The 14,227-nt window shown below is 30.8% G+C and overlaps 1 protein-coding gene across 1 annotated transcript; it reads right to left on the bottom strand.

Moving 5' to 3' along the window:
- Positions 1–3,169: 3,169 nt before the first annotated feature.
- LOC111714231 (neuronal calcium sensor 2) lies at positions 3,170–11,686 on the bottom strand. Its single transcript, XM_023489293.1, has 9 exons — positions 11,582–11,686; positions 11,326–11,436; positions 9,607–9,681; positions 8,867–8,935; positions 7,733–7,821; positions 7,075–7,202; positions 5,939–5,997; positions 4,656–4,741; positions 3,170–4,316 (listed from the first exon to the last, which is right to left on the bottom strand). Exons 1-8 carry the CDS (start codon positions 11,621–11,623, stop codon positions 4,670–4,672), a joined length of 645 nt encoding a protein of 214 aa, XP_023345061.1. The 5' UTR covers positions 11,624–11,686; the 3' UTR covers positions 3,170–4,316; positions 4,656–4,669.
- Between the last annotated feature and the right edge of the window lie 2,541 nt (positions 11,687–14,227).

Genomic DNA, 14,227 nt, shown 5'->3' with positions numbered 1-14,227 from the left:
ATTATAAAGACGATGTAAGACATTAATCAGTTTTCTTCTCTATAAAAGTATTTACAATTTTCCACACTTAGCTTGCGAGACGGTCTTAAAATTGTTTGATTAGGTCATGTGACCAGCATTTAAGCATTGTTCAGGTTATATGACCAGAAGCTGATTATTTGATCAGGTCATGTGACCAGCAGCTGATTATTTGATCAGGTCATGTGACCAGCAGCTGATTATTTGATCAGAGCTGAAAACTTTAGAATGGTGGATATCGGGATTAAGGCTTAATCCACTCTTTTTCTTAATATCCAGATTAAATCTCGAGATTAAATATGGCTTGTTCTCCTCTCATTTTTAATCTTCAGATGAATTAAGAGAGCAAGATTAAGGATATCACATTCTAAAGTTTTCAGCTCTGGTCATGTGACCAGCAACTAATTATTTGATCAGGTCATGTGACCAGCAGCGGATTATTTTATTAGTGTGACCACCAGCTGATCATTTAATCAGGTCATATAACCAACAGCTAATTATTTAATCAAGTCATATACCCATAAGCTGATTATTTGATCTGGTCATATGACCTGCTTGTATTATTGGTTGGCTCCTATTTTCTATCGGAAGTAAATGCATCCTCTCTAAGTGCTTGTGCAAGCCAACATTTCCGGGAATCCTGTTTCTGGACCTTCATGTCGGCTTTCTTTTTAGTTAAATATATTTGATTAGTAGAGATAGGAGGGAAGCCAGGTCTTTAAAAAGTATTTGTCTTTAAACATTTATATTTTAAGAGAAAGTATATGAAAATGGAAATTGAAAATTTTTATTATTCTAACTATTAAAATGCACAAAAAGCATATTTAAAATAAATATCACAATTATCCAATGGTTGCCAGCCAAAACTACAAGAATCTTGCCGATCACGTACTTAAAAATAAAAGGTTAAAGGACTACAAAAAAAAATAAAAATGATAAGTAAAGAAAAATAAAAAGCTAGGGCGTTACGACACTTAATAATCTACTCAGCTTTAAAAATTGATGCAACTTTTCATAAGAGTTTGGAATTATGTGTGCTGCATTGTGCATTCTATATTTCTTGAAGCTTTAAAATAAAAAGATTTTTTTAACAGTTGTATTTTGTTTAGTTTTGAACCATTGCAAGATCCTAGAAGTTTAACCAACTCACCACAAGATGGAAGCACCAGGCCCACTTCAAGCTACGGTAGGACAATTTTTTTGTCTTTACGGCAAAGTTTTCGACTTATTTTGAAATTGTAAACTGTCAGTTTACGTTTTAAAGTTTTAAATTTAGATCATTTGAATAGAGTTGGTTTTAGTATAATTATGCGAGGTTAACTTAAATCTCCTATTGACGGGTATTCCGTCCGTCTGTTCGTCCTAATGGCGGGTAATCCGTCCTTCTGTTTGTCCTATTGTCGGGTAATCCGTCCCTCTGTTCGTCTTAATAATGGCAGGTATTCCGTCCTTCTGTTCGTTCTATTGGCGTGTATTCCGTCCTTCTGTTCGTTCTATTGGCGTGTATTTTGTCCTTCTGTTCGTTACATTGGCGTGTATTTCGTCCTTTTGTTCGTCCTATTGGAAAATATCCGTCCCTAGCTCTGTTCGTCCAATTAGTTGGCAAACCCATATCAAGCTGAACTAGAGGTTAGGTTCAATGAACCATAACTTCAGATCCAGTTTTCATTGCTTAAATTCAAAGTAGATTTGTAATATTGGAATATGTACAGGGTGTCCCACGAAACATGACAGTGGCAAGACGATTTGACGTCTTCGATCTTTCACATAATTTCATCATTTATTCGTTAAACTAATAGTAAAAGTAAAATTTTGAGTTAAAAATCATCAAAAATTACCCCTAAAATTGGCATTTCCAAAATGTGGCCTGCCTTTTTTGTGCTTTAAATATTATTGGAGATATGTAGAATTTTGTTCAGATTTCAACTATTTTCGTTTTATTTAATAAAATTGAAATCTGAACGAAATTCTTAATATCTCATTTAATATTGACAGTACTAAGGCAGACCACATTTTGGAAATGCCCGGACTAAGAGAATTTTGTTATTTTTGTTTCATGAGCAATACATGTAAAAGTAGCTTGAAGACTTAATGTCACGAATAAAGTCAATGTCAAAGAAAAAGTTCAAGTCGTCTTGCTACTGGCATGATTCGTGGGACATCCTGTATTTTAAATATTATAGTTAATTTTGTTGACCGATTTTGAATGAGAGCTCAAAATACTATTGAAAAATTTCGATAAAAAAACTCTTCTTTCAGAATTTCATCTAAATTTATACAACCCTAGATGAAACAAATTTTAGATTAGTTGTTACATTTCATACCTTATTATAGAAAGATAAGAAAATAATAAAACACCTGTTTTTGAATTGTATTTGTATGTGGGTATAGCAAGCAACAAAATTCTTCAAAACTTAGACTGATCGTTAAGGACGGTGAACTCAGTGTGTATACCTTTAAAATGCTTTGTAAAAAAGTGAAATTGGAGTGTACGCTAGCGTACTGTGTAAACTCAACGCGGATGAGGTCACAATTCTTTCTTGAAAAATCTAGAATATTCTATATTCAAACGACGGGGTTTTTTAAAAATTCGAATGAGCATATTTATATTCTACCCCTATAATAGAAAGAATATATTATAATATTCTTTAACGATAAAAAGGCATACCAAATTTGAAGTGATTTTGTAGATAAATAAGGAAAAGTGGTCCTTGATCTGTTTAAGGTTTAAGGTAAATAAGTGATGTCCTCCTTTAATTTACGCTTGCAGTTCCCTAAACACAAAGTTTCTGGAAGACGACATTTCTAATTACTTCTCAAATATCTCTGATAAAAAAATTAACATTTAATATATTTGAAATTGTAGGAAAACGAATTATAATATCCCAAAATAGATAATATATAATAATATACATATTAACTTGGTTAAAAGTTATTTTAAAAATAACAATTTTTGTTATGCAACTTTACATGGTAGTTCAAATTTTTATTTTCTCAGCACATAAGGTAAAATAGAAAAAATGTCAAGGTTTTCGTAAGGTAATGGCTAAAAATGTCCCAAATTGAAAGTTTAAAAAGTTATAAATGATAAAAATCTAATCTAGGTGAAAATTAAACCCATTTCACTTTCGCGAAATTTAAAAAATAAGAAGACATTTTAATATTTTATTTTATTTTATTAACTTTAATTTTTTGCAAGAAATCATTTCAATTGATGCAAAATTATCATAGTTTCAAAAGTTTTTAATGCTTCAATTTGTTTAGAACATTGTATCGCCAAAAATTGTCGCTTTTAATATTGTTGGCACAAATAAGGTAGGGTTGACGCACAGATAAGGTAGGGTGTACGCACAGTTAAGGTAGGGTGGACGCGCTGTTACGGTAGGGGGGTCGCAATAAAAAATAGATATGACCAGCTCTCTTGAACATGATTATCTTAAAGTGTTCATTCCTCCGAGCCAAAATATTTTCAGAGAAAGGGAATATTTTAAAATGTATATCATTTTTCAGTTTCGATTTTTGTTATTACATTATCTGTTTTTGTCAAAAAGAAATTGAGTGATCGTCACAAACTCTGATTTACTAATCTCTAAATCTGATATTTCATACTATGAATTATGTAAGATCAAATAATCAAACAATTAAAAATATGAAAGATTTACATCATCAGGCAGCAAAGATATCGGGGTCAGTTAATTCAAATTTATGACAGAGACTCGATTCATTTGAGATACAAAAAAACTGATTATTTGCAACAAGCTCTAATTTATAATTCCTATATCTTTACAACCTGATGGGGTAATTCGTGAATATTTGAAACTTTGACTTTATGGTAAAGGGATTAAGAACATTTTGTGGCGATTTTTTAGTTCTTTTATGCGCGCATTAAAAACAGTTTACTCTGTTGATTGTTTGGAATACATATTTATATTAAGCTTAAAGGTTTGGGAAAAAAATACAAATAGTTAATTCTCAAAGATGTGCTAATATTTTACAGTGAATGACTAGAAACACTTAAAAAACTAACTAACACCGGTTTCAATTTCTGAAAAATCAATATTTTTATAATTGTAAACAATAAGGGATATATTAAGAATATCAAAGCCTTTTTTTTCAACGTAAAACACTTTTTCAATCAAAAATTTCGACAGAATTACTGGAATAGTTTCACTTTGAGCTTGCAGGGATGACCACTGTGAAATCAGAATGTACATATTGACAATGCAATAGTTTAAGATTTAGAAGATTTAGATGATTCGCCAGACAACCGAGACGATCTTCGAGAGGTTGAAGTCGACCTAAAAAAAGAAAAATTTAGTTTTTTGTCATTTCGATTTTTTATATTTGTTAATCGACTTCAAAAAACGTCTTTTTATGGATCACTAATACGTATGTTTTGTGCAATATTACTGCAAAAATACATTTGGTGCTTTGGAAGGTTAATACCGTTTTATATACATTGGTAGATCGTCTTTTATAGAACTTCAATGAAAACGAGTCTTCTATTTAAGTTTTGATATCCAACAATCTTTTTTCAAAATCCAATCAAAAGTCGTCTTCATTGATTTTATATATAAGACGAAGAATGTACGTTGCGTGATATATTCTCTTTACGCCCATGACAGTAATACACCTACCCGTCCTTCTGCTGTCATTCGGCGACGAAAATGTCGATTATTCTTAGTGTGAGCATGGTCGAGAACTTCTTCTGCAGCATACATGCCTGAACAAGTTTATTTTTACTCACCCTATAAACATTTGTTGTGATAAATGTGTGTAAAACCAAGGAAGGGAGATGGGGTACAGTACATTATAAAAGTTGGATGCCACTAAAAAAAACGACAAAAAATGGGTTATATTCAACCCAAAATGGCTTATATTTAACCCAAAATGGCTTAATTTTAGCAAAAAATGGCTTACATTCAATAAAAATGGCTTATATTCATAAATATATAATATAATAAAAAAAACGCTTATTTAGCATCAAAAGTTGGATGACAGGCAACATTATTTCTACGCACATTGGTTTTGATTAAAGTAAATATTAAACTCAATAATTCACGCAACCTCGATCATAAACTTTATGTAAAGAATTTAATGACGATTTTTTTAATGAAACAAAAAAGATATTTTTAACGCAAAATATTAAAATTCACTTCTAACTCTTGGTTTTATTAAGAATTTTAAATTTATTTCCACTTTAAGAAGGTTAAATAAAGGCAAATATACTTCAAATAAAGAAAAATCGTTAAATGCTCGATATTAATAATGAAAACACATTAATTGGTTAATATTAGGTGAAAACGGAAAAAACACAAGAATAATAACAATTTTCTGCCACTCGGACAATAATGAAAATTAACCATGACGCCATTGATAATAAGGAAAAGTTAGTTGCACAATATATTTATTTTCCAAAGTAAAATTGTTTTTCTAAAAAAATGTGTTAGAGAAAAAACAGGTTTTTTATGTTTGATCAGACAAAGGAAAAGAAAAATATGGTTAAAAGTTTTACATTTTGCGTTTTATCAAAGTAAAAAACACTGATATAAGTAATTTGACAAAATTTTATTTATCCCCCCCTCCCCCCACAAAGTTATCAAAGATAGATTTGTGGTACTTTGATTGTTATCCAATGTTTCTGTACGGACGTTAACAGTGACATACTTTGTTACCTCACAAGCATTCTAAAACCGTTTTTTTTGTTGAATTGTTTGGTCTCTCAAGGAGGTTCGTTTAATTTTATGAAAATAACGAATATAAACGAAAGTATTTAGAATTTGATTCAAAATGTCTAAATATCTTCAAAGCACACCATTGATAAAAATTGTATCGCTTTGAAAGTAAAAAAGTAAAATACCGAAAATGTTTGTAAAATATTTAATTTGATAGTTAATTGAATATTTAATTTAATATTCACCTCAATAAATTCCTCTTGAGTTATTTCTCCATCCTTGTTCTCATCCATTTCAGAGAAAGCTAGAAATATATTTATCAATTTATTTATTTTTCAGTTTTAAAGGGATTGTTAGCTTAATTTCAAGGGACCCTGCATGCGAAGATGGCAATGCCCGATTCCTATTGCTACCCTTAAAAGCTTTGTTTGATCAAGGATGAATTAAATATCAATTTTTATAATTTTGAAAACTGATTATTTTTACTTGAAGTTTCTCTACAAAAGTGACTTGTGCATTTCTACTGCAGGAGAACGTATGGAATGGATTAAACACTTTCAGACCCAGAAAAACGCCAATATCTTCCATAATATAGATCAGATAAAGGTTTCAAGGGTATCGTTGTGAATCGGTTTTTGCCATTTTAGCATTGAGGATCACGGAAATTTACGTCTTTAAGTCTCTTTAAAATGCATTTATTTTCTATTTTCGTATTAATAACCTCAATTTCAATACTCTTGTTTGATGAAGGAAATATTTTTTGCGTTTAAGGTCAAAACTTTTTTAATCTAACTTTTCAGAAAGCTCTAAAGTGTTTCTATTGAAGTCCGAAAACTAAGTAAATCCTCTTTTAACATCTCTGAAAGTGAAACCAATCAGAAGCTAGTTACAAAAAAATCTGCTCAATTTGCCAATAAGAGATTTAAAGATTTTGGCTTAGCGGGATTAGAACTCAATCAGTTAAAATTAAAAGTTTCCACTCAAAAGAAAATTAACCAAAGTTCCAACCTATGTTTCCGGGTTCCCGGAAACATTCAGTTTTTCTTTCAGATTCTAAGAAAATGCAGATTGCAGGTTATGTTTGCGGCATCAATCTCCTATCCATCTATTTAAATATCTAACTATCTACATATATTTTTATCTATATCTATCTTTCTATATAACAGCGTGTACTTACCCAATCCTATGGTACAGTACGTCGCCCTAACCAGACTAACATACTACAGGGGTCAATTTTCTTGGCATAGTCCCGTGCGAGGGCTAACTATGACAATTCCCAGGGCGCGTTCAGACTTTTTACAGTACCCGGCCTAATCCTAGGCCTATTTGACCGACACCACTGGCTTAGTCCACCGTGATACATTTATTTATATTTATCTACCTGAGTTAGCTAGAACATCATGGCTAGCTTGATCAACATTCTCCTCATTGATCAGATGAAAGAGATCTTTAACAATCCTCTTCAGTTCCTTCAAGCTGATCGATCCATCGTTGTTTATATCAAAGACTCTGCAACGAAATGACGTAAATGTGACTGTAAGTTTTAAGGAACCTTACATTAATAAAGTGGCATGTCTGATGCACGCTCAATTAATTAATCACAATGCTACCCTTTAAATGAAAGAGATATATTTCTATAGTTTTCTATCTAAAGAAATTTATTTCGCGGATTTATTAAAGTTATCCTAAAATATGATTTTAAAATTTTAAAATAAAAAATAAAATTTTCATGAATAATATCTGTATAATATACGTCAGTATAAGAACAAGTGTTAAATTGTTGATTTTACATAACAATAAAATACATAATAATCCATTATATGAGTATTTACACATTTTACTGAAATATAAAAGTATTTAACGATCAAATATTCGAAACTTAAAATGAACCTACGCATTAAAATTATGTATCAAGGAATAAGTTTACAAAAGGGACACAAAGTTTTAGATCAACAAAAAAAATACAAATATTTGAAGTAAAAAAAATGACTTAACTCGAAAAAATTATCTCAACCGGGAAAGTAAGAGACTGTATGTACCTGAATATCTGTTTTAAGTTTTCTTCTGGGGACCCATTAGATAGGACGTAGAGGACAATCATAAATTCACGGAAATCAATATGTCCGTCCTAAAATAAATAGATTTTTAATTGTTTTCATATTGATAAAAATAACAACAAAAACATTTTTTCATTAAAAGGTTTGAACGTATTACTATCATTTAGCGTATTGTCCCGTCTAGGTTGATACCGAGTTCCCCAATAAAAATGTGAGGCAAATTGGTCATAGTGTTCTTGAGTTATGATTATACATCCAAACAGACAGACAAACATGAAATTACTACAGGATGTATAGATATATTTGATGTTTGATTGTTTAAAAATGAATTGTACTTCAACGGAAACTTTTAAATATGTGTTTATTTTATTAATAAGTTTTTTAGTTTTATATTCAAAGGCTCTTAGTAAACTTAAAAATATAATTCCAGAGTCCAATATTAGCAATAAATTATAGTATAGATTTGGTCTATTTTGTAATAAATCTAATTAGCTATTTATAATATTTTTTATTTCCCTTATCAATAAAAATATTAAGGTACACCTGCAAGGATGGAAACAAAGCAAACAAAATTCTAAATCATTAATCAGCGAAAATAAAATTGCTGCGTCGTTATTTTTCTCTCTTAAACATTCGATTTTTCTAAACTTCAAAAGAGTTTTAGTTTAATTGCAATTTTTGTATTTTTATTTTAAGCCTTTTGCCTTATTTGATGAAATGGAAAATACAGAAAAAGGTTTTTTATATTTATATTTTGGGATTCTGTAAAACTGGACTTATATTTGTTTTAACTTAAAGAGACTGTAGCCGTAATTTCAATTGATCCTCTCTTGATATGAAATATCAATGTAGATGAAATATCAAATTTTTCCTTTCTTTCTCAAAGAACAAGTTGGTCAATTTTCTTTCTTGACTCCTACCGTAATTGAAAATTATCAATTTTAGATTAATCAACAAGGAAATCTCCATCATTTTTTACCGTATAAAGGTTGACAGAGTACCGTTGTGAATCGGCCAAGTAACTTTGAAAATTAAGAAACATCTATAACTAAGTCGACACAGTCTCTTTAAACTATGGATTCTGCAGAAAATGGTTTGAACGATATTTTTACTTACATCGTTAGTATCGTACATTCGGAATATATGTTTTTCCAGTTTCTCAGTATCTGTTCCAGGGTAGCATTCCTACAAAAATATAGAATTTTTTTGTTAATTCAAAAAAATGATTACTCTTCTTAGATTCTAGTTTTTAAACCCTTTTGGCTTTGCAACACTGCAAAAACCAAGATGTGCACGCTCTCAGGCTAAAATTCAGCTATATTTTGCAATTACTCCTTTAAAAAATTAGGCTACAAACAAACTCGTTGCATTTTTTTAATTATATGCCTAGGGAGGTAAGTTTAAAGTTATGAATAAGGATCCTGTTGATAGTCTATATATAATGTGTGTCATCAGACCTTTTTCAGCCTTATTTATATGCACGAACACTGCATTCAAGAAGGGGGGAGGGTGGGGCGTGTTTAATAGGGGGTTATCAAAGAAGAGGAGGGGAGTGCTTAAAGAGGGTATTAAAAAGTGAAAGAAAGGAAGGTGGGGGAGGAAGTAAAAGGGATGAGGGTCGGGGCACATTAAACTTAAGTAATCTGTTATTTTTTCCATCATAGCTTCTTTTATTTAAAAACTTTTTAGAAGAAGAAAAATATTTAGTCCACCGTGATACATTTATTTATATTTATCTAACTTAACGTTAAGCTTTTATCTATCTATCTATCTATCTATCTATCTATATCTATCTACCTATCTATCTGTCTATCCATCTATTTATCTATCTTTCTATATATCTACGAAGAACCAACCTTCATCATATCATGAAAGGATTTCCTTGAGATTCTACCGTCTGGGTGTTTGGATAGAAAGTTCTGGTAGCGAATCTAAAATAATTCAATTAAATCAATAAAACTAAAAATTTTGGTAAGAATATCGTATGTATATGATAAATATCGGGTAACACAATATTCTGTAAACCTGAACTACGTTGTACATTACTAACTATCTACGTTTCTAAACTTCTACGTAAAACCCATTATTCATTTGAACTGAGCTTCAAATGAATACGTAGCATGATTAGCTTAATCATGTGATATATATTTAATGACGTGCATCCTAATTGCGTCTATTTTAACTGTGCTGTAAATATGTAACATGATTGTCTCAATAACGACTTAGGAATTGTAATTACATCTATCAACTTTAACTTGTAACATATAAACCTAAAATACATCAGTTGAAATAGAGACTCCGTACAGTTTACTACGAGAAAGTAATCATTCCCTGTTTTGATAAACAGGTTGAGGGTTGTGTCCTAGATGAGACATTGATAGTTTATGAGATCGCTCACAGTGGTAGTGGCGTTGACAGTTCATGGAATTGTAGCCAATGGATCGTGTCCTGGTTGAGGCATTAATCAATTATTGCTAGTGTCCGTGTTGACAATAATAGCTAGCAAGATGGCTCACAGTGGTAGTGGCATTGATAGTTCATGGAATTGTAGCCAATGGATTGTGTCCTGTTGAGGCATTGATCAATCATTGCTAGTGTCCGTGTTGACATTTATAGCTAACAAGATCGCGCCCCCTGGTAGTGGCGTTGATAGATCACGGGATTGTAGCCGTGTGGATCGTGTCCTGGTTGAGGCATTGATAGATTATTTGCTAATGTCTGTGTTGTACCTGGATAGATACATGTTCTAGAGCAGTTTATGGAGTAGGGTATTTACTGCATGTAATATCCAATGCATTCAAAAATATGTTAACTACTTTTCATGTTGTAGCACACTGTGAAATCCATAAATTGTGGAAACGAAAGACGACTTTAGACTAAAGTTATGATTTTAAATAGACCTTGAGCATGAAACACGACCATTGTCACACTTTTATTTACAAATTCAGCGCTTATTCACTTAAATTGATTTAACAATTTATTACCATCTTCATGATTAAGAAAATTTTGGTTTTGCAGATTTCGAACCAAATAAATAGTTTGATAGATAGATAATTAAAATGAAATTAAATGAATTTGAAATTTGGAGATGACAGTGATATAAATTGATAAATGAATGAATTTCTGACAGGAAATAAATTAGATTTTTAATTTAAAGAAAAGAAGGATTTCTACTAATACAGAAGAACACGGAATAAGATTAGAATTATTATTACATAGATAATATTTTCTTCAGAAATCTTTAAAAAATAAAAGTTTCAAAATATTTTTGCTCAAGATGTTTAATTCACAACGTATCTTGTAAATCTTCATATAAACAAGAATGAATGAGAAATACTTGCATTTCTCTGTTTAAATTGATAATGTTCGATCGTGGTTTCTCTTGCTTGCGGAAATAACTGCATACGTACACAAAGAAATTCTGACAATTAAACACTTTTCAATAAAGGAAAAACGTTTGAATTCCCATGAAAATAAAAGACAACTTATACGAAATATCTGAAAATTTGCATTAAAAAAAATGATCGAAAATAAAAAATCGCAAGCAGTCCATTTTGCGATAACTGTAGTCTTACCTCAACCTGTTCCTGATCCATTGCTGTATTACGAGCAATGAAGACGATATCCTCGTCAGTCAGAAAACTCTTTCCATTCACACAGCCCATTATAGAGGAAAACCGGGGCCTCTGCAATAAAATAATTATAATAATAATAATACTTGATAATAATATATAATAATAACAATAATAATAATAATAATTGTAATATCAAGTTAATATTTCTTTAATTTACTCCAAAAATATCTAAAAGTGTGTAAAGTGTAAGTTCTACCTTTTTCAATGAAACTCTATTAAATCTTTCCAATAATGCCATCCTTGCTGTTCTACTGTACTTTTAAAACTAACTCTTAGTAACGCTTACCACGGTTGATAAAGTTTTGCGGATAGATAGATAGATAGATAGATACTAGTTCTATTGATAGATAGATATTATGAGCTAAATATAGATGGCCTACGCCATAAGCCAGTTTTTAATGACGTCTGTGTTGAGTAATTAAAATTTCTAAAAATGCTTTAGTAAAAAATTCATTTGTGAGTAGGAGAACATAAATTACACATGCACAATATTGTGTGTATTTGATGTGGTTCTGACCCAAATATTTTTATCAAAAGCTGAAAATATAATTATACTGCATAATTGTTTTGTTTTTTCATTGAACTATCTAAAATCATAACTTGTGTCCCAAACTTGTGTTTATTTGTTTGATTGAAATGTTCGTTATTTTTTAATGCCAACGATTATTCGTTAGTGAGAACAAAATCTTTTTTACAATCAAGAATCTCCTGAATTAAATTTCTTTTAAACCAGAAGAAGTTCAAAATTTGAATAATTTAAATACAATGAATTGTTTTAAATATTATCCAGTTAATTATTTTGAACTGTGATTGGCTGGATTGTTGTTAGTACTGAATTTAAGGGACTGCACTAACTCTTGTAACCTCATGTGACCTCATGTAACCTAATGTGACCTCTTGTAACCTCATGTGACCTCTTGTAACCTCATGTGACCTCTTGTAACCTCATGTGACCTCTTGTAACAACATGTGACCTCTTGTAACCTCATGTGACTCTTGTAACCTCATGTGACTCTTGTAACCTCATGTGACTCTTGTAACCTCATGTGACTCTTGTAACCTCATGTGACTCTTGTAACCTCATGTGACTCTTGTAACCTCATGTGACTCTTGTAACCTCATGTGACTCTTGTAACCTCATGTGACTCTTGTAACCTCATGTGGCTCTTGTAACCTCATGTGACTCTTGTAACCTCAAGAAATCATCGTTTTTTATCGTACGTGCTTAGTTCTGACAAATCCCGCCATTGATTATGAGTATAAATCAGCAGTCTGTATAATAAAACAAGATATTCGTATATATAAATGTTGCCTATAGCCGGTCAAACGGATAGAGCGATTGGGCTGAAACTTGTTGTGGACACAGGGGTAGCCGGGGGATGTTATAGGCTAAAATAAATTCGTAATTATCTTTTTCAACATTTTTTTTGTTTAAATATTTTTTTTCCACTGGCAACGCCGGGCCCTTGAGCTAGTATTGAATATAATAAATTTTCAAAGAAAAAACATTCATCCATGAACAGGCAACGATTTTAAGGATATACTTTCACACTGAAACAAAAACAGATTAAAATGATTATCTTTTAAGACAGCTGATAAAGATAATCGGTGAAAAAAATGTAAAAAAAAGTTAATTAAAAAAATTGGAAACTTTGAAATTAATTGAATTTGCTTAATGTTCAGTCTTGAAACTTTATGGTTCTGAAAGATTAATTCTATTTCTAGGTAATTTGTTAAAACATTTTCTTTTAACTTTAATTTAAAAATTAATAAAAAAAATGTTTTTTTCTTAGTTAGTAAACAAATTTTTCTTTTTCTGATCACAATTTGATGTACTTCGCCAAGTGTTTGTTTTTGTAAATAATTTTTTTCGGTAGCTTGCATTAAAGTTTTAAACCTCAAACAGACAGACAAACACCATCACAGACAAACTACACAAATTATCTAGAAATATCTTGAAAATAATAAAATGATCGGTTTTTATGTGATAATTGATTTGACGTGAGGAAAGGATCCAAAGTGTTGGCTTGCGGAATATAAATTCACAATTCAAGTCACCACTCAAACCAGGGCTATTTAGTAATTTTAGAAAATTGAAAAAATATTTTCAGAATAATTTCGCAAAATCTTAATTTTACAAAGATACGTATTCATATTTTCAACCCCCTTTGGTAATTTCTAGGCCTGCAATTATGACACCCATTTTATTTCACTTTATTCTAGTCTAGTCACGTCAGTAAGATAAATGAATAATAATTAAGTGTAGTTTATATTCTCATTGCCTCNTCGGTCCATTCACGGACCCAAAAATCCCACCTAACAATTATTCCCCCCTCACATGTCACCCCTACCTATTTTTTAAAATCATTCTATGTATTTGTCGGCCTTGATTTATTGTGTACATACAAGGCGTCCCAAAAAACGGAGCCCATTTAATTTATAATTTTTTTCATCTTTGAGATACGAACAAACTTTCAAACATTTTCAGAGAACTTTCAGTGGCAACTTATATAACCCCAGGGAAGGTTTATGGAAACTTAAATGAACAAAATTTTGCCTTGAAAAAATGTCGACGTATTTAATTTTTGAAAATGCGCGAATTTAAATAGAAACCATCCTTTAAAATTATGTTTTTTTTCAACCGCTTCAAGTTTAAATTGTTCCTGAAAAGAAAGCTCTGAAAGACTAATAAATGGAAAAAAAGTTAACACTAAAATTCCGGAACAAGAATTTTAAAATGTAATATCATTTAGAATTGCTTTAACTTGTAATTTGCAATTGTTCGCTGAAAAACAGCTGATATTAAGTAATTGTTCAAGTGCAATACATGACAATTGACCAA

The sequence above is a fragment of the Eurytemora carolleeae genome, unplaced genomic scaffold (genome assembly GCF_000591075.1).
Source record: "Eurytemora carolleeae unplaced genomic scaffold, Eaff_2.0 scaffold1537, whole genome shotgun sequence".
NCBI lineage: Eukaryota > Metazoa > Arthropoda > Copepoda > Calanoida > Temoridae > Eurytemora > Eurytemora carolleeae.
Note: the sequence above shows the minus strand (reverse complement) of the source record. Positions and strands in the feature narration are given on the sequence as shown.

Bases quoted from the DNA above. Each gene is read 5' to 3' on its own strand.
- LOC111714231 (XM_023489293.1), bottom strand. From the start codon at position 11,623: ATGGCATTATTGGAAAGATTTAATAGAGTTTCATTGAAAAAG. The intron at 11,437-11,581 runs GTAGAACTTACA...ATTTTATTGCAG, and splicing joins ATAGAGTTTCATTGAAAAAG to AGGCCCCGGTTTTCCTCTAT. The intron at 4,742-5,938 runs GTGAATATTAAA...AAACTTGTTCAG, and splicing joins CTCAAGAGGAATTTATTGAG to GCATGTATGCTGCAGAAGAA.